General features: G+C 43.9%; 2 protein-coding genes across 8 annotated transcripts; both read right to left on the bottom strand.

Moving 5' to 3' along the window:
* Nucleotides 1-638: 638 nt before the first annotated feature.
* On the bottom strand, nucleotides 639-13,601 carry LOC110088034 (uncharacterized). Of its 6 annotated transcripts, XM_078388743.1 has the most exons (5): nucleotides 13,429-13,601; nucleotides 12,319-12,886; nucleotides 10,828-10,972; nucleotides 9,337-9,432; nucleotides 639-5,646 (listed from the first exon to the last, which is right to left on the bottom strand). In XM_078388743.1, the coding sequence occupies exons 3-5, from the start codon at nucleotides 10,934-10,936 to the stop codon at nucleotides 3,767-3,769; spliced, it is 2,085 nt and encodes a 694-aa protein (XP_078244869.1). In that variant the 5' UTR covers nucleotides 10,937-10,972; nucleotides 12,319-12,886; nucleotides 13,429-13,601; the 3' UTR covers nucleotides 639-3,766. The 6 variants fall into 6 exon arrangements, with proteins under 6 accessions (XP_078244869.1, XP_078244868.1, XP_072844947.2 ...); XM_078388742.1 differs by having other exon boundaries at nucleotides 12,212-13,601; XM_072988846.2 differs by having other exon boundaries at nucleotides 12,319-13,601.
* A 3,663-nt stretch (nucleotides 13,602-17,264) lies between these two features.
* Nucleotides 17,265-27,847, bottom strand: LOC110088025 (uncharacterized). 2 transcript variants are annotated; one of them, XM_020810059.3, is made up of 3 exons: nucleotides 26,365-27,847; nucleotides 23,220-23,346; nucleotides 17,265-21,454 (listed from the first exon to the last, which is right to left on the bottom strand). In XM_020810059.3, exons 1-3 carry the CDS (start codon nucleotides 27,235-27,237, stop codon nucleotides 19,689-19,691), a joined length of 2,766 nt encoding a protein of 921 aa, XP_020665718.3. In that variant the 5' UTR covers nucleotides 27,238-27,847; the 3' UTR covers nucleotides 17,265-19,688. The 2 variants fall into 2 exon arrangements, with proteins under 2 accessions (XP_020665718.3, XP_072844946.2); XM_072988845.2 differs by having other exon boundaries at nucleotides 17,265-21,457; nucleotides 26,365-27,839.
* Between the last annotated feature and the right edge of the window lie 3 nt (nucleotides 27,848-27,850).

The following is a 27,850-nucleotide window of genomic DNA, read 5'->3' as shown; positions in this document are numbered from 1 at the left end:
GTAGGACTGCGTTTCCCTTCCAACCACAAAGACCCCTGGAAGTGCACGGAGAGTTTCCAAACTACATACAGTATGTCCCTAACATTTAAAAAAAAAGGCAGAATGGATGTGCAAAGAGTTGTGATTTGAGCTCATGCAAGTTTACTGAGGAATGTCGAGTTAAACAGGATTTTCTTCCCAATGGATGTGACACACATGTCACTGTTACTGTCAACAAACAACTTTCCAGGTTGGCTCTGGCACCTTGGGTCTCCTTTGCTCCTTCTTCCAGACACTTGGACTGTGAAGTAATATAGCAATAGAAAATCTCTGTCTTTCACAGGATTCCCAGCTTTGGATCCTGGGATGATTAGAGCACAGTTGTCAAGAATTTCTGATTAACTGGGGATGCTAGGAATTGTAGTCCATCATCTCAGGACACTGGGCCTTCCTACATGACTTGTTTTCATTCCACTAGCTGATGGCTAATGATCAGGTGATAGATAAGTACAGGTCATACAAATTTATATTCAAAGTTCTAGATTAACAAGGAACCAACAGGAACCTATTTAGGCATTAAGTGCATTCCAATAGGAGAAACAAGACCACAAACAACAAAAGTTCATGTTCCTATGATCCAGTAAATTATTCAAATGAAACATAGTAACATACAAATTTATTCTGCTTCCCAAAACCTGCTGCCAGATTTTTAACAATTCAACAACACAACAGAGAGACTGGAGGCGGGAAAAGACCTGGAGACCATGGCACAGATAAGCAGATGGTACAAAAAACAGGGCATAGTAACAGAAAGGGGAGTTGTACCGTGGGCCATGCATCTTCTGTGTTTAGGAGGGTAAAAAAAACAAAATTAAGGTAGTAACTATAAAGGGCTGCCTCTATGTTGCCCAAATTTTTCCCATGCGCAGCAGAATATTGTGATAGCAACATATGTACATGAAGGGCTGCAAATTCTGATGATATCAATTGGCAAAATTATTTGATCTGCTATTGGTTCATCAGAATATTTTTTAAAAGCCCTTTTCTTGTAAAAACTGCAGACAAAAGGTAAGAATTGTTAGAAGAAGCAGTTCTGTCCTCCTGTGGTGAATCCGCTTGATGGTTGTCCTTGCTGCTCTTCCTGAGGTTTGCACAGCCCTTACGTTTCAGCATCGTATGGATTGAAATCTTATTCTGATTTGGAAAAAACTTCAACCCCTCCACTCGTAAGGGCAAGAATGTTTGCTTGTTTCTTAAGAGAAATTTTTCAGGATGTGGAATTCTACATCCAAATTATTTTTCCCCCAGATAGGGAGAATAGACACAGCCTTGGTTATTAAAGAGAGCACCAACAGAGTCATCGTGTCCAGATTATTTGAATGGGCAGCTCTCCATAATGCTTAGTAAGCAATTCCCTGTTCTCATAGCTTTCAAAGATTTCTATGGGAACAAATGAGATAGAAAGGTGCTCTTTCTTCAAATAAAAGAAAAATGTGCTCAGGAGGCCACAACCCACCAGACATACAGAATGCACACGTACATTTCCCTGGTTTATAATGTCTTGCACAAAACATTTGTCAACCTGTCTTTGCAGGTGTCACTTCTGAATATTGCAACCACATGAAATAAAGCCACTCCATCTCCATTTCTGGATGCTGGGATTGCCTACCGAGTTTATTCTGAGGTTGCTGTTTTTGGCAGCACTGCACAGAGTGCCAAACCAAAGCTTTCGGGAAGTCTGGCTCATCTCCCGTGGGGTATCTTGAGTTCTCAGCCTCTTTGTCTTGGGTCTGTTTGAAAGGCGTTCTCTTCCCATCAATGTATGGATCATTCCTTCACACAGATTGTGATCCTGTGATCCAAGGAACACGATGCAGATGTTGGGACCCAGAAGGTACATCTTGCTTTGCTGGAAGGAAGGGGGGGCACGCTCGCTCTCAGCTGTAATTCTGTACAGGGGGAAAGATTATCTAACTTCTCCACTGTTGGGCGGTGGGGAGGGGTGGAAACTATCCAACACAAACATGTCACAGGGTGGTTCTTGTACTGGTGTCACAATTAATTGGGTTTCTCACCCTGCAGTTGCTCTCAGGGCCAGATGCTTCTTCCTGGCAACCCATAGCCTCAAGTGACAAAATCACCCTTGTTCTTTAAGGGGGGGGGGTGTGAGCCTGGGAGGAACAGAGTTGCATGCAAGATGATCAGCAGAGGAAGGGGGGCCGCAGGGCTAGGACAGCAATGCCTGTATATGATCCTTCCAGTGGATTCCTCTGTGTTTTCTTGGCTCCTTTGTGCGCCAGCTGCTTGTAATTCAGCCTGGGGTGGGAAGGGAAAGTCCGTTGATCTGGAAGTTGGGCTTGATGAGTTTTGAGTTGCCTGCTATAAATCTGAAGTTCTATGATCATAATCAAAACCAATGTTGAAAATATCTCCCCTAAGAACCCTGCATTGTAGTTCCTTGATTGCTTAATCAGAAATTAATTGGGAATGTAATTGGGAGCAGATTCAGGGATTGTAGTTTTTTAAAAAAATCCTGGAAGGCTTGAACTATAAACACCATGTCAGCTGATCACTCTCCACACCTGAGCTTCCTTTCTGTGGGGTGAAGAGCAGAACATGGCTTTTGGCTTTGGAGCATGATGGGAACACGCCCACCAGTGTTAGCAGCTGCAGCAGCAACATCCGGAGTGTGTTCTACATTACACAGGTATAGCAGATTGATCGACTTTGTTATGACATGGTCGTCAGGGACCCTAGGATTATAGCTATAGTCAAGTATTTAGAATTCCTTGCTATATAGCCGGAGTACACTCCCCAGAATTACAGCAGGGAAGGCTAAGTGCCTATATGAACTACAGTGGACCCTTGACTTACAGACGGCTTGACTTACAGACTTTTTGAGTTACAGACTTCTCTGGCCGCAAAATTTAGGTTTGACTTGCAGACTGAGATTTGACTTACAGACCAGAAAAAAACCAAAATGGAACAAAAATGGCCTGTTATGGGATTAATCTGTTTTCAATGCACTGTAGGTCAATGGAGACTTGACCTACAGACTTTTTGACTTGAGAACCGCCTTCCAATACGGATTACGTTCTCAAGTCAAGACCCCACTATACAAATGCCCGGAGTCCATAGGACGGAGCAATGACAATTACGGATGGTCCTTTTGTGTATTTAATGGTCTTCCACTCCCATGAGCTGGTGGGAAGTCTTCCCACATCACTACTTTATATCAGTGGTTCCCAACCTTGGGTCCCCAGATGTTCTTGGACTAAAATTCCCAGGAGCCCTCACCACTTGCTGTGCTGGCCCCAGTTTCTGGGAGCTGCAATCCAAGACCATCTGGGGACCAAAGGTTGGAAACCACTGCTATATATGGAGGAAGCCTCTGTCTGAATTCACTTTTCTAAGCAGTCTCACAAGTTTCAGGGGGGATCTCATGATACCCAAAGCTCAGCAGGGCACTTTTCTTCCCACTTACTAGAGGAACAGTGGGGAACCGAACAGAGGTTTTGCATTTCTATAATTTGGCTTGGAAGGTTCCCGCCGATTTACAGAGATGGAAGTGCGTTAAATACAAAAATAACATCCCTAATGACAAAGCAGGATCAAACAGCTATGACGGTTACATACACTCCTGGATACACGTTAGGCGGCTGCTGATAGAAGAAAAGAAGGAAGCTGTCCTTGCATTGGCCTGATGGTTAAGGAAGAGACGAGGGTTCAGGCATTTCCAAAAGCTGGAATGGTCTGCTTCAGAAGGAAATCAAATTTTGGGTGCTCATCAGTTGAGGGAAATTTGAGGAGGGAGCCGAGTCCAGTTTTCTTCAGGATTGGTCAAACTCTGGGCCTCCTGCCCAAGGCTCTTCTCCTCCATGGTCCTCCATGCATCACCAGGAGATTTGGCTGTCCATGGGAAGGGGCTGGTGGGATCCAAGGTGGGTGGCCAGACTTCATGTGGCTCCAGTGGGGGCCTCTTTTCTCCTTCCCCCTCCCACCAGTCGAGTGCTGGCAGCATGGGCACAGCAACAGCACCCTCTCGGTCGTTCTGCCGCTGGTCTGAGCCCCTGGCGGTGACGGTGTGGGTGCGTTGGTGCCGGTTGCGGTGGGAACTCCGGCCAAAACGTTTCTCACAGAAGGCACAAGGGAAGGGCCTCTCTCCTGTGTGTGAGCGCCGGTGGCGGTCAAAGTGGGAGCTCCAGGCAAATCCTTTCCCACAGACCTCACACTGATAGGGCTTCTCACCACGATGCAGCCGATGGTGACGCTCCAGCACGGCTGCGGCGCTGAACCCTTTCCCACACTCTGGGCACTGGTGAGGCTTGGCTTTAGTGTTGCGGTGGTGCCTGTGTGCAGCTACCACGCTGCCTGAGGAAAAAGTCTTCCCACACTCTTCACAGCCATGAAGGCGGCCTCTGGTGTGAAGTCTGCGATGCCTCTCCAAGGGTTTGCTCGCAGTGAACCCCCTTCCATGTTGCCCACACTTGTAGGTTTTCTCTCCAGTATGGATTCCCTGGTGACCCTCTAGGTGTGAATGCCACGTAAAACTTCTGTTACAATCAGAGCCCTGGTGAGGTTTCTTTGTACTGACGGGGATGATTTGACGCCTGCCCGAGGAGGTGGCGTCTTCTGAAACTTGGGCATATTCTCCACAGGAGTAAGGCTTGCCTTTGCTGTGGGTCCGCTGGTGCTTGAGGAGGGCAGAGCCCCAGTTAAACCTCTGCCCACAATCTGAGCACGGGTACAGCTTCTCCCCCGTATGCATGCGCTGGTGGTGTCTGAGCAGGTTTGAACTCTGGCTGAAGCCTTTTCTGCACATTGTACAAGGATACGGCCGCTCAGCCTCCACCTCCGTAGTCTCTTCTGTTACCTCTACGTCTTCGTACTCCAAAGGGGTTTGGGTACTTTTGTGCTTGAAACGGTGAGGGTGTGTGATGTGGTTGACCCGCTTGCCACAATCCAGGCACCTGGAGGGCGGGGCTTCCTCTGGCAGCGCCGATACCGCGTGTGTTCGCATGTGGCGGTCCAGGTGAGAACTCCAAGCAAAGGCCCTCCCACATTCGTGGCACTTGTAGGGTTTCTCCCCTGTGTGGATCCGTCGGTGCCTCTCTAGGTGAGAGCTCCAGGCAAAGCTTTTTCCGCAGTCCAGACACTTATGGGGCTTTTCTCCGGTGTGACTCTTGCGATGTCGCTCCAGGGCTGTTGCGTTGCTGAAGCATTTCCTACACTCGGGGCAGCGGTTGGGCTTTTCCCCACCTGGAGCGTGGATCCGCTGGTGGGTCAGTAAGGTAGAGCTGACAGCGAAGCTCTTTCCACAGTCAGGGCAAAGATACGGCCGCTCCCCTGTGTGGGTTCTCTGGTGAATTGTCAGGTCTGAGCGTTGGATGAAGCTCTTCCCGCACTCCTCACATTCATAGGGTTTCTCTCCCGTGTGGATCTTCTGGTGTTTCGCCAAGGCAGATTTGTGGCTGAAGGTTCTGCCACATTCAAGGCAGGCATTGGGGTTCAGAGGTGATGGTGGAGAGGGTGGAATTTGAGGGCTTTCACCTTGGACCTCATTGCTCTGAGGCATATCTGTGAGGCTCTCGGAGGCTTCAGCAACAGGCTGAGCCCCTGTGGGATCTTCCTGCACAGGATTCACTTCCTCCTTACTCTCAGGTACTGCTGCAGTAACAAAGACAAGAGGAAGAATTACGTAGCCGGAGAAAATACAATAGATGTAGTCTGCAAGATTCTCCAGTAATTTTCTACCTCCTAATTAGCAAGCAGAAAAAGCATGATGTGGTATGATTGCTGTCAGGCCTTGTTCTCACAAGTACCAAATGTAATTCTGCGCCCCTCCCAGCTGCATGTGGGAGACTAAATATCTAAATGCTCTTCTGTACCTCACACCTAGAAGCCAAAATGTCACGAGTCGAGAGCTGTCACGTTCCCACCTGCCCCTTGGTTGTTTCACCAAGCAAGAGCACAAAGCTACATGTTGTTCAGCTGCCACCGGTTGATTAATTACATCAACACTGTTTATTATAAATCACAGAGTTCCAGGCAATGTGTCATTTTAAAAAGAACTAAATAGAATGTGTTTATTGTTACAGGTGATGAAGGTACAATCAATGTCGTTAACTCTTAACAGAACATCCTACTTCATCCACTCTCGAACCGCCCACTCCTCCAATCTCTCTCTCTCTATGCCAAACTCCCAATTCCAAAACCTCCCTTCTCAACTCCCCCTCCTGCAGAGACTCTTCTATCTGGTGACTCCGTCTCTCCAGCACTCTCACTGGTACATGCAAAATAGCTTATCAATATTCATGACCTGGGCGGATGCCACACTAGCTCTTGTCCTTAGAGGTCCAAAACGAGTCATATTTTGATAGGAAGGAGCAGCCGGTTGCCTCTGTCACTCGTGAAAACAAAGCCTTAAAATAAGGCTCAGGTTTGAGTGAGTTTGTCTAAGGTGGCCTCATTAACAGGTTCAGAAAATGTATTCGTCTGCCATCAATCAGTTCCAAAAAGAGGTAAAAGGCCATGCTGATCCGCAGGGATAAAACAAAGTCAAAACATAACAGGTGGGTAATACCTTTATTGGGATACATTGTGAATGCATAAAATATGCGAACTTTTGAGTGCTCCAAAATGGGAAGGGGGTTTATTTATTTATTTGTATTCATTTACTTCAGGGGTTTTAAACTCAATTTACCTGGGGGCCACTAGAGGCTGAGTCTGGGTGAGGCTGGGCCGCATCAGATTTTCCGCCAAGCAGACCAAGAGCCCGAGGAAGCCGCCCAGGAGTTTCCTTACCCGACAGACAGGTGGGCTGGCTGGCAGGCTGCAGTTCTGGATGGAGGGTGCAAGAGGTGCTGTCTTGGGAGAGAGTCGGCGAGCGAGGCAAGGCTTTTTTTTTTACTCTTGACAGCAGAGGATGTGTGGGCGCTTTGGGGGGGCAGGCAAGGCGAGAGCCACAAACTATCATCTGGGGGGCCACAAATGCCCCCCGGGCCGCATGTTTGAGACCCCTGAACTTATTTATTTTGATCTCTCATGCTTCTCACAGCACAGGGATGCAAACAGTATTTCTCTCCCTCCCCAATTCTTACCATCAGCCTGATGAAGAGTTCTGGAGAACTCAAAAGCTTGCATAGTTTGTGAACATATTGGTGGTGGCTAGATGCCATCGGCCATAGTACTCTTACCTCGTTATGTTGGCCTAACGCAAACTGCATAGGCTTTAGGGGGAAATTGCCCCAAGTTTAAGAAATCATTGTAGACATGATCAGTAAAGTCTCAGAGTTTTATGACTTAGTGTGCAGCTGATAATGACTACTACAGGGATTTCTTCACTTGCGCAAATTGCCTCCCAAAGTTATGTAATTTCCATGGCTATGGAAGAGGATTTGGGCCATCAACTTTAAAATGTGGCTCTTTTCACTACAGTGGCCTTATGAATACAAGTCATTTCTCACTTACAGAAAGCTATGAATTAATGGCTTCCAGACATCTCTTTCATTAATAAGCCAGCTCAGGTCCTGTAGACTAAAAACAATGACTTTCTTTAATCTCATATCTGGTCTTCTTTCCCATTACTGTCATAACTTTTCCTAACATTACTGTTTTTCCCCAGTAAGTCTTTTCTTCTCATGACATGTGCTCAGTACGATAGATTCAGTTTACTCATTTTTGTTTTCAGTGAGAGTTCAGGTCTAATAGTTACTTATCAATCAATCTTAATGGTACAGTACAGAGACCACAGACTATGCATCAGAACAATCAGAAGTCGTGGTGTCCCCTCCTTTTTTTAAAAATGATCCATAGCTTTTCCTGATCAACATAGCTGAAGGCATTATTATAGATATAAAGCACAAATGAACTTTCTTCTAAAATTCTTTGGTATGCTGCAACAGCCATATTGCAATATATTTGCTATATGATCTCTAGTGCCATTTCTTTTTCTAAATCCAGCTTGCATTGCCCACTTACGGATTTTGTTTCTATCAGCCAATCAATAAAAATGGGGAGAGATGTAGCAAAGAAGAAAGGAGTGCTCTAATCCTGCTAGTGCAATTGAATTTACATGCTGAGCTCACAGGATGGGTGTAGAATTTCATGCAATTCCTTTCTACCCATAAGGCTGATCTAAATACAGTGGGCCCTTGACTTACGAACGGCCCTAGTTGCAAACATTTCGGGTTATGAACCCAATCTCATCGCAAGTAGTAGACCCTAATTGCGAACGCAGATCAAGTTACAAACCCAAAAGGCAGGGAGAAAGGGCGGGAAATTTGAATTTCCTGCCCTTCCTCCCTGTCTTTGGAGCTTTCAAAGGGCTTCCTCCGATGATGGGGGAAAGCCCTTTGAAACCTCTGAAGCCACCGATCGCGGCGGGTGGGGACCCACAGGGAGGTCTTCCAGGGCTTGCACACCACCATGGGAGATCTCCCTGGGGGTCCCCACCGCCGCGATCGGTGCCTTCAGAGGTTTCAAAGGGCTTTCCCGTGAGGAAGCTCTTTGAAAGCTCCAAAGGCAGGGAGGAAGGGCAGAAAATTCAAATTTCCCGCCCTTTCTCCCTGTCTTTTTGGCTTCGGAGCCACTGAAGCTCACCCAGTGCTGGGAGGCAAGAGCTGGCCGGGTGCCTGGCCGCTTGCCCCCGGCCGCGTGGAGGCAGCGGAGCACTGGCAGGCTTTGGACTGGTAAGTCCTAAAACTTTTCTGTGTGGGTTTTGGAGACTGGGTTTGGACTGGGGGGTTATGTTTCTGTGGTTTTGTGTGTGTGTGTGTGTGAGAGAGAGAGAGTTTTTGCAGTCCCAATGTGGGATTTGCTCTTTTTATTATTATTTTGGTATTTTTTTGAAATGCTGGGACGGATTAATTCCGTTCCCATGCGTTTCAATGGGAAATGGTACTTCGACTTACGAACTTTTCGAGGTACGAACGTCTTTCCAGAACGGATTAAGTTTATAAGTCATGGGCCCACTGTATTCCACATTTCTTAGCAAGTATTAACTGCTGGCAGTCTGTGGTCTGAGCAGGAAGGAGTATTTGCCTCAACCTGCCCCATTGGACCCCCTTACCCATACTCACATTGCAGGCTGCCAGTAGTCAAAGTTACAGAACCTGGGATTTTTAAATGCAGAATTCTGTGTAGTTTATATACATATATCTATCTACAACCAAAGAAACCATTAAATATCAAAGACATTATCTGAAGCCATTTTAATTTTTTTGAGAAATTATAGAGAATTAGTTAATAATTCTTCACCATAACTGGGCAAGCAGAGGACAGAATGCTGGTGAAATATATCAATTGATTGGCATTGATTTCATTTATAAAATCTGGTTCTTTTCATCCATGACTCACCTGGAGGGCTGCCTCTAGGATGCTGCAGGTCAAATGCTGTTGCTTCATCTCTTTGTTCCAAATGGGACAGCAATTCAGGCTTGGACAGTGGAAATTCTTCTCGGAGCAAAGACAGGTGGAGGTAGGTGGAAAGACAAGGATAGTTTGGATCATGTATCTAAACTAAAACAAGCAAACACGATCCCTTGCAGTTCCAAAGCTGTAAGAGTTTGCAGATAGCCAGATTGTTTTATCTGAATTGACAAGTGAATCAGTAAAATTTGTTGAACTAACTGCCCATTACGTAACAATAGAAACATCGCAACCCAAATAGGTTCTGAGAGATCAGGTTTGTTTTTTTATGAGAAAGCATTGTAAACTGTGCATTGCAGATAGCATACAAGTACAAATTGAAAGCAGATTCGTGTTTAGAGATAACGATTTTTGTTCCTGTGTAATCACACACAAATTAATTTGTCTCATGGTGATCAATCATAAAAAAAAAAGGTATCTTGCAAGCTACGGGACATGCAAAAAGCTTCAGCTGTGACAATTACATGCTTTCTGCATTGTAAAGTATGACTCTCAGTTCTCGAATCTCAGAAACACTGTTTTGTGTCTGGTAGGTCTTGGGGTTTTAAGCACAGACTGTAAGCACTTGAAACCTGCCCCATCCTAGCGTATGTTACATCCAATCAGCCACACTTAATTTGTAAGAAAAAGACGCTCAGACATGTCCTTCTGAAGGCAACACCTGTAGTTTGGAAGGCAGACTTCTTTTCATCTGAAAACAAGATATTCTGATCTAGAGGTTCTATTTATGCAATGATTAGGAAACTGCAATCAGAACTTATTTGGAAATATGTTTGACAATTCTTATTTTATATATTTCTGGGCTGTAAAGATCAGATCAACTACAGCTCACAAAGTTCTGTCCATTATCATCAGTTCTTTATGCCTATTCAGAATCTATTTGTTTATTCAAATAATCATGAAAGAACTTTAAGTAGCCTTATAATAAGGAATTTAAATAAGCAGAGTTGCCACTATATGCACACCTAGACCACTTATGAGCTCACCACAGAATTAGATACCTGGAACAATGTCTCGGGGCACATGACACACATAGGTCTCTCTCCAGGTCTCTTTTTACAGCAATATCAAAAATCACATGACTGAAAATTGTCAATTGAAATATTTGGTATAACTTGAATGTTTGCATATACTCACAAGCAGAAATCACTGTAATGGAAGATGTTCCCTTACCTATTTAAGCATGTCTTATCTTTTGAGCAAACATCATAATGCACATAGTTATGCATTCTAGCACACACACATGTGGGGGAGTCTTGCATACAGAATACATTAATCCACAAAACAGATTATACATAGGAAACCACTAGTTTGGGAATGGACACTGTAAAGCTAAATGCCACTTCCTTCCTCCCCAAAAGTTTAAAGGGTTAAAAGAAAGGCTATAGAATGAACACAACATAGATATCTTTTACTCACTAAAAGGAAATGTATTCCTACCAAGTGCCATCAGCGTCTCATAACTTTCCTGCATGACGTCCCGGTACAAAGCCCTCTGCCGTGGATCCAGCAGCACATACTGCTCCATCACGACGAGAAATCACTGCTCTGCAGATCACAACCCCTAGAACAACAAGAAACAGTCTAATTGGCCAAGTTTCAGGTAATGGAAAACTTGGCCCTTTTTCAACAATAAACCATTTATCATTTTACTAATGAGCTATTTTATGTATTATTCTATTTATATGCCGCCTTTCTCCCCAAAGGGGACCCATGGAGGCTTACAACACATAAAACTATAAAACAAACTATTATAGAATAATTGAATCACTGAGTTGGAAGGCCATTGAATCCAACTCCCTACTAAGTACTGTACAGGAATCCAAGTCAAAGTACATCTGACAAATGGGTGTCTTTCTCTTGAATGCCTCCAGTGGTGAACCTCACCACCTCCCAAGACAACTGGTTCCATTATTGTACTGCTCTAACAGTTAAGAAGTTTTTCCTAATATTCAGCCTAAGTCTGGTTTCTGTAACTTGGGCCCATTAATGACATGCCCTGCACTCTGGGATGATCAAGAACAGATCCTGACTCTCCTCTGCATGACTGCCCTTCAAGTATTTGAAGTGCACTATCATATCTCCCTTCAGCCTTATTTTCTCAAGGCTAAACATGCCTGTTCAGTCTTTCCCAAAGAACTTGGTTTCCAGTCCCCTGATCATCATTGTTGCCCTCCTCTGAACTTGTTCCAGTTTGTTGGCATCCTTCTTCAATATGGCGTCCAGAACCGGACACAGTACTCTAGAAGAGGCTGAACAGAGGGAGACTGAACTAGTACCTCACATGATTTTCAGACTATACTTCTGTTAATGCAGCCTAAAATAGCACTTGACTTTTTTGCAGTCACATTGTATTGTTGGCTCATATTCAGCTTGTCATCTACAACAATTCCAAAATCTTTCTCAGTCATACCATTACTGAGCCAAATATCCCCCTTCTTGTAACTGTGCATTTGTTTTTTTCTTCCTAGGGGTATAACTTAGCACTTCTCCCTGTGAAATTTTAATCTGTTGTTTTCAGCCCAGTGCTCAAGCCTATCAAAATCTTTTTGAATTTTGTTCCTGTCTTCCATAGTATTAGCTATTCTACCCAATTTTGTATCATCCGTGAATTTTATAAGTATTATCTGCACTCCCTCATCCAAGTCATTAATAAAAATATTGAAGAGCACAGGCCCAAGACTGTGCCTTGTCATATCCCACATTACGTCCTCCCAGTTTGAGGAGCAACCATTGATAAGCAATCTGAGTACAATTCTATAAGCAACTGTGTATCCACCTGTCACTTGTATCTAATCCATACCTAGTTGGTTTGCTAATAAAACTGTCATTCAGCACTTTGTCAAAGGCTTTGCTGAAATCAAGGTATATTATGTCTACAGCATTCCCACCATCTATGAGAAAAGTTACCCGATCAAAAAATGTGATAAGATTAGTGAGGCAGAATTTGTTCTTGAGGTGCTTGTAGAGTGACTGCCTTATAATCTGCTCCAGAATCTTCCCTGGGATTGATGTCAGGTTGACCAGTCTGTAGTTTCCCAGTTCCTCCTTTTTTGCCCTTTCTGAAGACAGGAACAACACAAGCCCTCTTCCAATCATCCGGTACTTCAACCATCTTTCGTGATTTCAATAAAATTATTATTTGGTTCTGAAAGTTCTTCAGTCAGTTCCTTCAGTAATCCTGGATGCAGATCATGGGGCCTTGGAGATCTGAGAGTGTTGAAAGTAATAAGATATTTTATTCTTTAACTATTTGTTTATCAATCACACACCACGTGAATCTTCTTAACTGTTTTAGGAACATTCCTCCATTCTCTTCTGTTCCATTACACGAACAGCTACACCTCTTGAATGTTTCCCTACTATGACCACCGGGACATCTCTGCATTTCTGGCATTAGTAGCCTGGCATTCAATCGAGATCCCATTTCTCCACCTCCAGCATCACCATCAAAGAAGCAGCAAGCTCGTCAACATGCCTGTCAAAACCACAGAAAGGAAAAAGTGACATTCCACTAAAAAATCCTATTGTCATGTTTGAACATATTTGGGGAGTGTCTATACAAGAGATCTATTATGTGTTGTTTTTTTTTAAGCAGGGGAACTCAGGACAGCAGCTTCGTGATGGACTCTTCGTGAATAAAACAATCCTTGTGGTTGTTGTGGGTATGGATTAGATACAATGAAACAATCTTTTCTTCTTCACGCCAGCCTGTCTAGATTAAACCAAATACGAAAAGAAACTATTGCTCAGAAATGGAGTCCTCTTCTTATATGATACACCATGACGCACTTGTCCTTTAAAAAAAAAGTATTATTTTCTAATGCGATGTGTTTAGTTTCCAGCTCAACGAACGGTTCTCCTATTTCTCAGATCCAGTGCCTTTTAGGAGCAGAAGCCTCTCTCTCTATGTCAAATCAGCATCTCTGAGCCTCGCATATAAAAGAAAAGACAAAAATGGAGCCTTTCCCCAAAGCTGGTTCCTCCTTGTCCAGGTTTAGCTCTTCTTCCCTCTGTTACCTGGAAGGCTCCGGCTGCGGAAGGGTTAACCGCTGCGGTGCCCGGGGCTGCTCTCCCCCCCCCCCCCAGGGAGCCTGAGGCCAGCCGCAGTTCTCCCTTTCGGCCGGCGGCAGGAGGCGGGGGGGGAGAAAGAGCCTCTCCCAGGCAGAGCTTTCTCTAGGGGGCGGAGCCATCTCCCGACCTCCCCACCCCACCCCTCCCCTCGCCGCCCATTGCCCGGGTGACCTAGGAAGCTCAGCCCCCTGATACCTCGGAGAGAATGCATGGGAGGCTGAGAGAGGCGGGGAAATGGCCGCTCGGCCTTAGCAGGAAGCAGCGCCCTCTGGTGGCCGGCCCGACCGCTTCGTCTCCCTTACCTGTCATGGAGGAGGGCGCCCGCGCATTCGCGTTGCCTTGTTTCTCAGCAAGCCGCAGCGGTCTCTGAAGTCGGCTTATTTCGGCTTGAGTGTCTGCAGACAATGAGCTTGTTTGCCAGGCAACTGCACATTGCCCAGTTTCCAGCGCACACGCCTAAACAAGTGCGCAAAAGCTGAAGTCCACCGACCAGCCCAGGATCCCCAGAAGTTCTTGGACTGCAAACCCCCTTAAATCCTGGCCACCAGAGCTAGCGGTGAAGGCTTCTGGGAGTTTTAGTTCAAGAACATCTGGGGATCCCATCAGACTCTTTGTTAGAGCTTGGAAACGTTGTTTGTGAACTGTTGTTATGTGCTGTCAAATCACCCCTGACATACGGCAACCCTACAAATTAGCAGACTCTAAAATGTCCTATCCTCAACTGCCCTGCTCAGCTCCTGTAAAGTCAAGCCTGTGGTTTCTCTTAGCGGGAGTCAGACCATCTTGTATTTGCTCTTCCTTTTTTTTTCCTGTTGGTTTCCACCTTTCCCAGCATTATTGCCATTTCCAGAGAATCTTGTGTTCTTCTGAACTCCTTGGCATCTGCTTTCTTAGTGACCGGAATGTACATACATTGAGCATTTCCATTCTGTGGGCCATTGTTTTGTTTTTCATATTTGCCGGTATATTCTTGTTAGGATTTTTATAGATTGAGTCTCTGTGGAGTGAAACAGTTTTATTGGCATCTCGTCTGTCTCTGGTGATTTCTTTCTAGTGCTTTTCAGAGCAGCTTTCACCTCACTTTCTAGAACTGCTGGTTCTTTGTCACCTCTTTAAAAGTGTCTGTTATCCTTTCATTCCTTCTCTATAGGTCTTCAGTATACCGCTTCTACCTTCTCTTTATTTTCTCCTGACCAGATAGTTTCCCTGTTAGTCATTCAGCATTCCTAATGTAGGCTTGAATTTCCCTTTGATTTCTTGGATTTTCTGGAAGAGACCTCTCCCCCCCCTTCACCTCTATTTTTTTGCCTGGTTGTTGTAGTAATTTTCTTTGTCTCTATGTGACAGACACTGAAAAAATGCATTCAGTGTTCTGACCCTACTTCTATCATCTTTTACTTTTGCTTCTTGTCTGTCCTTTTGCAATTTTAAACATTTCTTCTGTCATCCATCTAGGCTTTTCTTTTCTCTTTATCTCTTGTTTGTCTCCATAGTACTTTGGGTTCACAGTCAATTTAATTTAGTGATGCAAATTGTTATTTATGTGGACTTTAAATTCATCAGGAATGTTGTTTAGATTATATTTTGGCACTGCAATTCTTTTAGTGTCTTTTTTCGGCTTTACTTTGATATTGGATATCAGCAGTTAATGATTAGTACCCCTATATCCACAGGGGAATGGTTCCAAGCCCCCACTCCTTGCAGATGCTGAAAAATCCAGATTAAAGCAAACACATTCATAATAGCAACTGCTATACATGGCATGGTCTTTGGCTGCCTCTAGTAGCCATTCCTAGTAACTTTGTTAAAAATATATATATTTTGGGATTTTTGTTTTAATATTTTTCGACTGTGAACAAGTGAATCAGAAGATACTGATCCCATGGATAAGGAGGTCCTACTGTACTACAATCTGCTCCTGATATTGTTTTGGCTAACACAGCATCTTCTCCCCTCACTTAAAATTACATAGTCTGTTTGATTATCTGGTGATATCCACATGTATAGCCATCTGTTTGATTGCCTGAAACATATATTTGCAATAAAACAAATTGCTGGCTTCACAGAACTCCATGAGTTGTTCTCCTGCTTCATTTCTGTACCCTAGGCCAAATTTTCCAACAACATTTGATTTGTACCCTACTTTTGTGCCAAGTAAACATCTCTTGGAAGAGCATGGGAACAGTATTGAAAAGGCTTTCTTTTTGGTCACCACCATCTGACTTTAGGTTAGGATGAGAAGGTACCTGGCAGGAAGGGCACCATGAATAACCTTAAGACACAGATAGGTAAATATGGCAGGAACCTTTACATCTGGTATTGGAATTTCCAAGTGTCACACAATTTTATAGGCCAAGAAGAACACTCTGAATGAGAACCAGAAACTAAGTGGAAGGAAGCCAATGCACACAAGAGAAGAATGGCATAACAAAGATCATAATGACTGGTCCCAATCAATACTCTTCCAGCGCTATTTTGCTACAATTGCAGCTTCTGAGCCATCTCCAAAGGCAGATTCACATACTGTATATTACAGTATCTGCTTCTTAGTGGAGGATCTAGAAGCAACTTAGCCGATTCCACAGCCATTCAAGGGGAATGGCACCCTTCAGTCAGTCATCCAGAGCCAAACAGCAGTGTTGAAGTATAATTTGGGTTTAGCGTCAGTCTGTCTGGTCTCTTATCAAGTCTAAGAACTGGCATGGTGTAATCTAGTTCTTAAGGGAAGAGCTGCATATCACCTGCAGATGGTTGACAATGTATTCCACAGACCCTCCGAAATGAACTTCAGTGATATTGTATGAATGTTAAGGTATGGAAGAAAAGAGCGGGATTGAAAGCAGTAGAGCAGAAATCTCTCAGCAGCAGTTTGCTGAGGTAAGACTGTAACTCGACCAAGTAGTCACAATTCTACTGACCAAGGCAAATTTCCCTACAGGTCTGTGGTCAGATAACTGAAAAGTGTTAAGGTTAGATGGAAGGAATAGTGTATTTTGTTTTGTATTAATACATTTATTTCCCTTATTGGTAATGCCGTATGATATAAATCAGCACATGCCAAACAAGTGGATCTAGTTCTTAATGAATTATTATTGGCTGCTTGAAAAATCCCTTCACTCTGCCTGCAGTCCCACAATCGAAATGTTAAAGGAAACCACACTAGAGTGGTCTTAATTGACTAGATAGGCGGGATATAAAATAAATAAATAAATAAATAAAATAAATAAACTGTAGGTTGCCTAGTAACTACCCTCTTTCCCCTAAAAGAAGACCTAACCTGAAAATAAGCCCTAATATGATTTTTCAGGATGCTCGTAATACAAACCTTACTCCAAAAATAAGCCATAGTTAAGTGAAACCCTGCCCTCCACCATTGTGCAGGAACAAGAAATGTGGATGGTTGTACATGAAAAGAATAAAACATCCCCTGAAAACAAGCCATAATGCATTTTTGGAGCAAAAATTAATATAAGACCCTGTCTTATTTTCGGGGAAACAGGATGCTACTACTACTTCTGTTGCTTTATGACTCCCAAACTCAGAGATAGGTCCTGGTCTTACTTTAATACTATTAAGTTGCCAGAATTCAATCAACCCAGGCAAATTTCCTTTCAAGTCTATTGGCAGACTGAAAGATGTTAAGATCAAATGGAAGGAACCATATATTCTGTGTTTTATATTACCATCATTATTCCCCCTATTTTCTGCTAAATCAGTTTTTAATGTTTTGCAATCCACTGGGTAAAGCATATGTAAGAGATAAAGGACTACAGACTCAAGAATGGAAATGCATTAAACACTTTATTGGTGCATAATGAATAATACGGAGCTCATCAAAGACATATAGCAGATCATTTGTGCTGACCGTGGGACAGCAGAGGCTCCAGGCTTTGCTAAAACCACTAAGTTGTGGATGATTGTTTTTCAGCTAGAACGGAAAAGTGGTCTGTGGATGGAATACGGGTACGGAGAGAAGGCATAGGCTTACAGGTGACTCTTATGTGCATGTTTAGCTCAGGAATTTATTTTAGTACCACGACTGAGGGATATCCCCTCCTGCCCCCCTCCCCAGTATTCTCAATCTCCTTTTGTTGCTGTTATTGTTACATAGTTTGAGTCAGATTCGTCTCAGATCTACATCAACTAGGAATCCATTTTCTGCAAGCTCTTGTTCTAAATATCAGTGTCTGGCGACAAATACCGAAGAAGGTCTATTCCTTTCAAACTGAGTTTAGAAAAGTTCTTCTTTGGACTACAATTCCCAAAATACCACAGTCTGCATGGCTTACTGCCCATGGAATGCATCCCAAACCAGAACTTTTACAAGTTCTTCCCACGTCTATAAATTCAAATGATAACATCAATAAAATATGATGAGCTAAGTCCAATTATTATTCCGAACTAAAGTAGATCCACTAAATGAGTGGGATTTTCACATGTGTTAAAACTTATATGGTATAGGGGAGAGATGGACTGGAAATCAGGAGACCTGAGTTCAAATTCCCACCTGATTATGGAAACTCACAAAGGAGTGTGGTACTGGAAAAAAAAAACTCCTTAAATATTTTACATATCTCGAGAACCCTACAAAGGTCTGTATAAGAAAGGCAACCTGGTAGCACATATGAAAGAAAACAGACGTGTTGACTGAACAACTTGCATTCATTCAGCGAGTCTACTCTAATTGGGACTAACAAGTGGATTTAGCCTATTGCCTTCTATATGAGAAGATGGGAGAATGAACCTCATTGTGCTTTTATTCCACTTTGCTTCCTAGTGGAGTTCTATTCTCTGTCTTTTGTGTAGTGAATATTCATTTATTTATTTATTTGATTTTTATCCCGCCTATCTGGACCAACGGTTCACAAGGTAAGAGAGAAGAAAAATATTAAGTTCCCTCTCCATAGCAGAGTACAGTGGTGACTTGACTTACGAACGTCCTGACATGTGACCATTTCGAGTTACGACCAGCTCCAGCCGCAAATGTTGCTTCGATTTGCAGCCGAAGCTTCCAGTTATGAACAGAAAAAGGCAGGGAAAAAGGCGGGGAATTTAAATTGCTAACTGTTGGTAGGCGAAGAGGCTGCTTCTTTGTAGCTCTTTCGCCCCAGCAGTTAGAGTAAGTGCGATCAAAGGAGGCTTCGGACTGCCTGTTAAGGTAGGGTGCTGCTTTCTGTTTTTTAAAAAAACTGTTTTGGGGGGTTTTTGCAGGGTGGGCTTGGGCTGGGTGGTGGGATTATGTTTATATGCTGTGATGGGTCTTGCAGGGTTTGTTTGTTTTTTGGTGCCCCCCCCTTTTCTGATGGGTCTTGCACGATTTCTTTGCTTTCTGCTTTGCTTTTTTTGCATTTCTTGCACAGTTTGTTTGCTTTTCTTTCTTTTTTATTCCCTTTGGCCGCAATGGATTAATCATGTTTCCAATGGGTCTTGCAGTGCTGTGTGGGGTTTTTTGGTGATGTTTTTCCCCCTTCGGCCAGAACAGATTAATTACATTTCAACACATTCCTATAGGAAATGGTGCTTCGACTTACGACCATTTCGAGTTACGACCGGAGTTCCGGAACCAATTAAGTTTCTAAGTCGAGGCAGCAGTTGCTGCATATAGACATGTGGGCAATCAGTTCCACCACAGATCCACAAAAAAGCAGAAGCAGCAGTTAATAAACAAACAACTAACCTCTATTTCGAAAGTCACATTTGCGTAAGCCCTAATGCTAGCTTGACAGACATGTGCCCGAGAGAGCACTAGGGAAAGAAAAAACAACACATCTATTCCTAAGAGAAACAGGAGGAAAATGTGATAGATGAACCTTAGGAGTATCAGTCTAACCACAGGAGCAGGAAGAACAGAAGTTAAGAGAACCAAAAGAAGACAGAAAAGCCTCATGGGCATCTACTCCCAAATCTGGCTTCTGGTCATTTGGGCTGGAAAAGTGTTTAAAGGTGATGATTATCAACCACCAGGTCAAGGTTTTGTTTCAAGAGAGGCAGTGCCAAGGTCATCCACATTTTCTTTTCAAGTGACCACCAATGGCTTATTGAAACAAGTGCAGATTCAGAAGCTTGCAAAGCTTCTCTCAGAAGGCAAAAAAGGAGGCCTGCTTTCACAGGCCGTGGACACTTTAGCTGGGGTAGTTTAATCCTACTTCTCCTGAGACATTGGCCACTCTCTGAGGAAAAAGTAAAGAATATGGAACACTTCTTTCTCATGAATTAGGAGATAAATTCAGAGGGCTTGGCCCTCTGTTGACCTTCAAGGATGACCACAATCCTGCTATGACATTGTTCTGAACCCCTTTCCCAACCAGTTTGGCCTCAATCGCTTTAATATCATTGCAGTGCTGCACAAGCTGAGCCTTGGTGTTTCGGGAGGTGTCCTCTAAGTTGGAAATCCTGTGCTCAGTCTCATCTGTAGATCCAGGGAAACTTCCTAGGGCATTCTGGATGCCAGTGACTGTGGTGTGCAGGCTGGAGACGGCAGTTTTGATTTCTGCAGTATCTGTAGCCACTTGCTGCAGGAGAGTAATTAAGTGCATTAAAGTTGGCTCAGCAGCCATGCTGTCTAAAAGAGGAGGTGAAGAAGATCTTTGCTGAGGTTCCAGGTATTTAGGGTTTGAAGAAGGCTCACATGACAGTTTGACTGTCTCTGTAGTCTGATGCAGTGGCTCACAATCCCGAGTACTGGATTTTAACATGTTCTGTTTCAGGGGTTTCCTCAGATCCTTTCCTGATCCAAGGGGCCTGCACCCACTTTGTCTGTAGAAGCTCCAGTCTTTCCAAAGTTTCCTTCTTGGGTGAATTCTCTGATGTGCCCCAAGAATGCAATTAATGTGTATGTTTCTCCCCTTAAAATATTTCCCCCTTTTGACAGATTTTCTGTGTTTTATAGATGTTGACAGGCTGCTGGAATTTCCTTCAGAATCAGAGCAGCTATGCTGTGTGACTTGATCTGAATTTTGGGGGGAAAGTGTTGCACGCTTAGGACGTGTATACAGGTCTTCCCCATGGATAATTTTCTGACAATCATTGTGCTCTGGGGATTCATCTTGACTCCCACAATTAGCGTATGTACACTGTGCTTTCGGGGTTGGATTAACACTGGGGTGAAGCATGTCTCTGGCTGGTTCTTCCATACTGTTTTCAAAAAGAATGAGTTTCTTCTGCTCTGCTTTATCACCTGAGCTGTTACCCTCGTGGCTTACCAAAATGTTCTGGTTCCCACTGATAAGTTCTGCAGCTCCATTCAGCTCTGGGGAACTCAATGTTGGGCAAATATGCCCAGGGCCAAGCAGCATATCTTGCCTGTGGCTCTGGGAAACTCCCTCCTTCCAAACTTGCTGTGATTCTTCAGGTAGTATCACAAACCCGGCACCTTCCCCACTGGGATTATGATTACTGACAAGTGCTAATGATTCAACTTGTTCTGCATCATCAGTACACACATATTGAACTAGTTTAGTGTCTTGAAGATCTGGATTCCTCAACAGAATGCACTTCTCTTCTTCATTTTCCACATGGTTTGGCTGTTGCTTCTCCACATTATTTTGGCCCTCTTCATTTTTTCCTTTAGGATTCTGGGAATGATTCTTCTCAGATATTTCATATGAACCCTCAGGAAGCATCGTAGATTTCAGGTCTTCTTTCCTGGGGCTTTCCTGATTATCAAGACGTGTTAAGGACTGGCACAGTTTCTCACAGTCTGAACAAACACACCATGGATGTACCCCTAGTTCAGCTTCTAGATCAACTGTGTCTCTGTCAAGTTTCCTCAAGTCCATTCTCACATTAATGGACTTTTCTTCCTCTTCTCCTGAGCTGTTTTTCTGCTGCCTATCCAGACAGTTCTCCCTGACCAAGCTTAGTTCAGAATCTTGGGAAAATGTTTCTTCACATATTTCTGACAATTCCACCACATGTGCGGGACTTTCCTGCTGAGGGGCTGGAGCTTTATGGAGACCATCTATCCCACCACCTGCTGAAGCAAAGAGAAGAATCAAGTCACTCCTTAAATCCAGAAAGCAATCTCTGCTTGAGAGCCTACTACATTTTTTTAAAAAAAATCCATAACATTAAATTTATCATTATTTATAAATCATCTCTTTATAAGGAGGCTCTTCTCTCGGTTCCACCACCTTCCCAAGCTTGCTTGGTGAGGACAAGAGGGAAGGCCTTCTCAGTGGCTGCTCCCAGACTTTGGGATGCTCTGTCCTGAGAAGCCAAGTTGGCCCCCCTCCCTCTTGTCCTTTTGTCATCAGGCAAAGACCTTCCTCTTCAGGCAGGCCTTTAAGCATTAAGTAATAATCTCAGGCACGTGGTGGCGCTGTGGGCTGAAGGGTCCACAGAAGCCTGTGCTGCAGGGTCAGAAGACCAGCAGTCGTAAGATCGAATCCACGCAACGGAGTGAGCTCCTGTCGCTTGTCCCAGCTCCCGCCAACCTAGCAGTTCGAAAGCATGCAAATGCGAGTAGATAAATAGGTACCACCTCGGTGGGAAGGTAACAGCGTTCCGTGTCTAAGTCGCACTAGCCATGTGACCACGGAAGATGGTCTTCGGACAAAACGCTGGCTCTATGGCTTGGAAACGGGGATGAGCACCGCCCCCTAGAGTCGAACATGACTAGACAAAAATTGTCAAGGGGAACCTTTACCTTTACCTTTACTAATCTCAGGAATGTTGGTTTTTAACTTTTCAGCTTACAGGGTTTTAAAAATGTTTTTCAATTGTTTTAATACTTAATTTTTAAAATCTTAGTGTATATTTGTTTTTTAAATGTGATATTTATATAGTGTTTTAGATTTCTTACTTTATCTGTTCAGCCACCTTGGATGCCTTATAGGGAGAAAGGTAGCGTTTAAAGAAATAAATCTCAGACACCAGAAATTAGACACTGGCAGATACTGATAATCTTTTGAAACAATATATTATGGTGCCTTGAAAACAAAAATATATATGTTAAAACGTTTTGTAGACTACACTCCACTTCATAACATGTGATTGTCTTTACAGTGTCATACAATGCTTTGTTGTTTAGGCACTGGAACAGTCACTTAAAAAGAACTTGTCCAACCCACATCATAATGCCTCGTTCTGTTTCAATGTTCCCCATGGGTCTTCTGCTGTTCTTTTTCTACAGCAAGGATGGGAAGTGTAGAACATGCACAACGAGGAGAAAAGATGCAGGAAGAAGCAAGAAAAGCTGATTTTTTTCAATTAATTTATGTTTTATTTTATAGCAGGAGTAGGTGACATGTGACCCATAAGCTGCCTATATACCCCACCCAGGGCCCAGATATATTCCCCAAACCCCTGTAACCTCAACATTAAACATTTCTTTTCAGGAAATGTTTTTGGTACAGAAAAAGCCCTTGTGCCCTACAGGAATGTGTGTGTACATATGTGTGTGCGCGCACACACGCACACACTCTCTCTCTCTCTCTCTCACACACACACATACACACAGAGTCCAGAAATTCCTGGGCCAAACATATGCTCAGAGGCATCCTATTCCTTTACTTTTTGTCTATGTCTGCCTACTGGTGCAACTATTTTGCATCTAGACTCCGGCTGGTGGACCAAGGTGTTCTAGTAGAAGACAAAGTAGTTCCATCAAATCTGAAGCCTGCCCATCCCTGCCCATCATACCATTTTTGCCATCCAAGGTTCCTTGCAATACAATGTTCAGTTCTACTCTTTTATTCCTTAGATCTTTACCCCAGGAATTTAATAAAAAATCTTACCCAGAAAGGCCACATTATTATAATTCTGATGCATGACATTCCAGTAAAGAGTTTTTTGTCTGTAGTCCAGCAGAGCCCACTCCTCTGTAGTGAAATGCACCGATACATCTTCAAAGGTCAGCTGTTCCTAAAATGATCAGAAGGATATTCTGTTAACAATATGATCTTTTGCACTGGCTTTGAGGCTGGATTACTGAGTAGATTTCTTGCTGTAGGTTTCCTGTAAATTTTTAAGCAAATCCACTTTCTTTGGTTTCAGTCCCCATCAATAAAATGGAAATGAATAGCCCAGTGTTCAGCACTGTTGTATGGGTATATATGAATGTTAGTTGATCCTTAAGCCCAAGTGAAAAAATGTAGTGGGATACTTAATGGGTGGAATCCATATATCTAAGGCTGATGAGGTCATCAACCTCAGCCTTTTATTTTTAATTAAAAGTTCCTTCTTCCTGCCACCACCCCCCTAATTCCATGGGTCCTTTTAGCGATCCCCTTTTGACCTGAGGAAACCGTTGTGGACTCTGGGATGGGTGCAGCCTTTACTATCCAAAAATCAACACTGCCTTCTCTCAAAAGGAAACTTCTAATTAAATATAAAATGACGAGGCTGATGATGTCATCAGCCTTACATGCATGAAGCTGCACCAACAGGATTTTGGCCACTGTAAATTTACAGAGTAAGAGACTATTACAAATCTCACAAATATATTGCCATTTACAAGAATGCCATATTGAATTATCTGCACGGCTCTCTCTGTGGGTTGAAGTGGCCGGAGACATTTGGCTGCCGTCTCCTTCCATGCCACGCTCAAAAGCCAACTGGGCTGGTCGCTGAATCTTACTTGATCTGGACAGGTAATGAGGGCTGCTTGAGGGGCACCACAAAAGCCATGTAGCCTGCAGCTGTGTCTTCCTGTCTCTTGCCGACACCTTCCAGCATCTCCTTCCTGAGAAGGAGAAGGAGTACCAGGAGTACCAGTGCCAATGCCTAGTAAGGGGGTATGGGAGAGGCTGCACCTGAAGCCCATCTCCCTGAGAAGATAAATACCATGCCAAAAGAGTGGGTTGCAATGGGTCCTTGTGAAACGTATGCCTGATATTCCTTCTGTGTGGGGCTTGAGGTTATAAGGTATACACATGGATTCTCCTGAGGGCAATTCTCGTTCTCCACATGTTGCTGGGCTACAACTCCCAATATCTCCAGCCATCATTGACCATGGTTGGTTAGCAATACTGCATATTTTAGTCACAATAACATTTGGGGAACGAAGATGCGAGTCACTGGTTCCATGTAAAAGAGGTTCCAGGCTTGATTCCAGAGTAAAATCTTCCTGCATATCTGAATCAGGCCAAGCCTGGTTGGGACCTTAAGAGAACCGTACAGTACAGCTGAGCGCTGTCCGTCAGTAGCAGGGAATGTACTTAGCAAGCCGAGTGTCTAAAGCACCTTGCCTAGCACCTCACTAGAGTACCAGTGCCAATCCAAACAATGATACTGGGATAGTTAGACCAATGGTCTAATTCAATATATTGTATACTCGAGTATAAGCCTAGTTTTTCAGCACAATTTTTTTTGCCGAAAAAGCACCCCCCTTGGCTTATACTCGAGTCAGGTCAAAATTACACATTCTCCCCTGCAGCGCAGGTGTTCTCTGGACTCCCCTGCTCATCTACAGGCACCTGCAGCCTCTGTGGGTGGTCCGATGACCTGGATTAAGTACACTGCATTTCTGCTTCCAGGACACTCCCATCCTCCTCCTTCTGCATATTCTATGTACCCACCTTCCTCCTCCCACCTTCCTCCTCCATCCTCCGTCTCCCTCCATCTTGTTACGCAACAGTAGAGCAGTAGATAAGCGCAGCATCCGGTATGAGTCCTCCCTCCCCAGGCAGTGAAGTGTCTCGCAGCTCAGAAGGGCAGCATCTTCAAAAACATTTAACCTACTGATGCCTCAATTAATGTAATTTTATTGGTACTGTATCTATTTTTATTTTTGAAATTTACCAGTAGCTGCTGCATTTTCCACCCTCAGCCTATACTCAAGTCAAAAAGTTTTCTCAGTTTTTGTGGTAAAATTGGGTGCCTCGGCTTATATTCAGGTCGGCTTATACTTGAGTATATACAGTAATTCAACTTGCTTTATAAGCTCACATTTTTAATCACTAGCTAAAAAAAATCACCGGATTGTGAGGTTGTCATTTCCTTTCCCCTTGCTTTTGACTACAGGTAAGCAGTAAAACAGCATTCAGGACAGATGTGCTTAGCTCCAGCATTGCCGAGTGCTTACAATCATTCATTTCTTTGCTGTTGCATGGTACTTTCTCCCAAAATTTCTCTTTAACAATAATAACTGTTAGATGAATGATAGCCCAGATAGTAAGAGGCTAAAGATTTATGCAAGGTTTTAGGATTAGGATAAACCTTACAATGCATATGTTTTAGTAAAAGCATAAACATGACATATACCAGTAAAGACGCCAATCTAACAGCATTCAGATTGCTTATATAATCAGACTGGGAGCATGAATGTGCCATCTGTGCATGAATCAGAAGTACCGACTAGACAGATATAAGGAGCCAAGGGAGAAGAGACCAATGCTAGGATGGCTTGGATTTTCTTACAGAGAAAAACTGAGACGGACAGGAAGTGTTTTCTGCTAGAGATGCATAATAAACAAGCAGTGTTTAAAAATTCTGCAGAATTTTTAAAAGGAGAAAACTTCAGAGTTTCTGCCAACAAAAAAGCTGGTACTCTTAAACTGAGGGGATGCCATTACTTGAAGTCCAAAAATCACAAAATAATTTCAACCCCTCTATAGTGCAGCTCTATTAAATCTTTATAATTTCTTTCCAAATTACTTTCTATTGGATATTCTAGTATAAGAAAACATCACAGAATCCATTTCTGGCCCAGGAGATGACTCATTCAACTTTATAACCAGTGAGCATGCTAGATGGGGAAGTTTAATACAAAAAGTAAATTTTACCAGCTCTGGGGCTATTTCCATAAATGTGCTTCCTGGACAAGACTGATCTGGACCACATCCTTCAATGCTACCTTAGAATGTGATGCATAACTGTTTTTTTTTAAATTTCAAAGATATTTCGGTCAATTGCCCCTATTGCATCTTTAATTGCCAATACCTGAACACTGCGGCCTGGTAGATTCTGTTCCCTGATGTAGGCCTCGGCCAGCTCCGCTGCCTCCTTGCTGCTGCCTGGCTCTCTGGCTTTTACCCACATCCGCATTTCCACTGGGAGCACATCCAGGAACTGTTCTAGGATCACCAAGTCCACAATCTGCTCTTTGTTACGTTCCTGAGGATGCAACCACTGCTGTGCCGCCTCGCTCAACTGGGACAGGATCTCCAGAGGAGCGGCTTCAGGCCAGATGGTTCGTGAGCGGAACCTCTGCCGACTCGCTTCCTGACTGGCGTGGTTTAATGCCCAATGGGGTGCATCTGGCGCCTCTATCTTGATACAAAGAATGGGGGTGGCCACCGAATCTCCACCTCCACCGTTTGCAGAAGGCTCCTGCAGGCCGGATGTCTGAGAGGATGGTAAAGGAGGACCTTCAACTGTTGCTCCAGCAATGGTGGCAGGTGTCCGTGCATCGGATGCACTTTGACGGGTTGCATTTAAGCACGCTCTCAAGCGTTGGATTGTTTGTTTCGGATTGTTTTGGATACGGGGCTTCTTATTCGTTACCGCCCCTGGCAATGCCTCCCCATTTGCCATAACTGCTTTTTGAACGGTTTCTTGGGTGGAGAGAGCTTCTTTTGCCTCAGACACTCCAGCGTTGTTTTCCTCTTCTCTCTTGCTGGGAGGATGCATATGGGGCACATACTTTATAACGCGGCCATGGTGCGTATGGGCCCTCCCTGTGCAACGGTACTTGTGGTAGTCGGCACATTTCCATAAAATCTTGTCTCCGCTTGTCCGCTCTTTCTTATGCAAGTATCCCTTATAGAGCAGTTGGTCTCTACCTTTCTGACTTTTAATGTACTGCAAGGACATTTTTCAACTGCACTGGAGCGGGGTCAGGGAGAGCAGACAGGAAATCAAGGAAGGGCAGTTTAAGAGGCAAGAAACAAAATAATAAGTGAAGAAACGGGGGTGGGGAAATCTACAACAGAACCAGTTTTTCTGCTGAGATGCTGAGCCTAAAAGTCCATTCCTTTGAGCAAAATCCAGGGGGAGGGCTGTAAATAGTTACATGCAAGTGGTGAGGTCTTTTTCTGGCTCGGCTCAGACGATTCTGACGTGCAAGCTGGTCAGGTTTCTCAACGTCCTTGTTCAAGGCGATCCAAATCATACAGGATAGTTACCAGAGGCTCCCCTTCCTTCCAATGCAAAGCAGATGCGCTGACAAGACCTTGGGCTGATGATGCCTTTCCTCGTCAACATCCAAGCAGCATCTTTTCCTCCTTCCTCAACGGTCCTCGGTCTAGGGGGGGGGGAGACACGTGTGAATCCGCTCCTTCGCCGGACAAGGACGCTGGAGCCTCCCAGCCGGGAGCCCTCACACAGCTCGCAGCCTGGAACGACTCGACAGATACGTGACTACAAAAGAGTTCCGTTCCGACGAGGAGGCTTAGATGGGTGTTTTAGCCACGCCTCCTTTGCCATA

This window comes from Pogona vitticeps, chromosome 2 (assembly GCF_051106095.1).
Source record: "Pogona vitticeps strain Pit_001003342236 chromosome 2, PviZW2.1, whole genome shotgun sequence".
Lineage (NCBI taxonomy): Eukaryota > Metazoa > Chordata > Lepidosauria > Squamata > Agamidae > Pogona > Pogona vitticeps.
The sequence above is the reverse complement of the archived record's forward strand: the minus strand, read 5'-3'. Positions and strand labels throughout refer to the sequence as shown.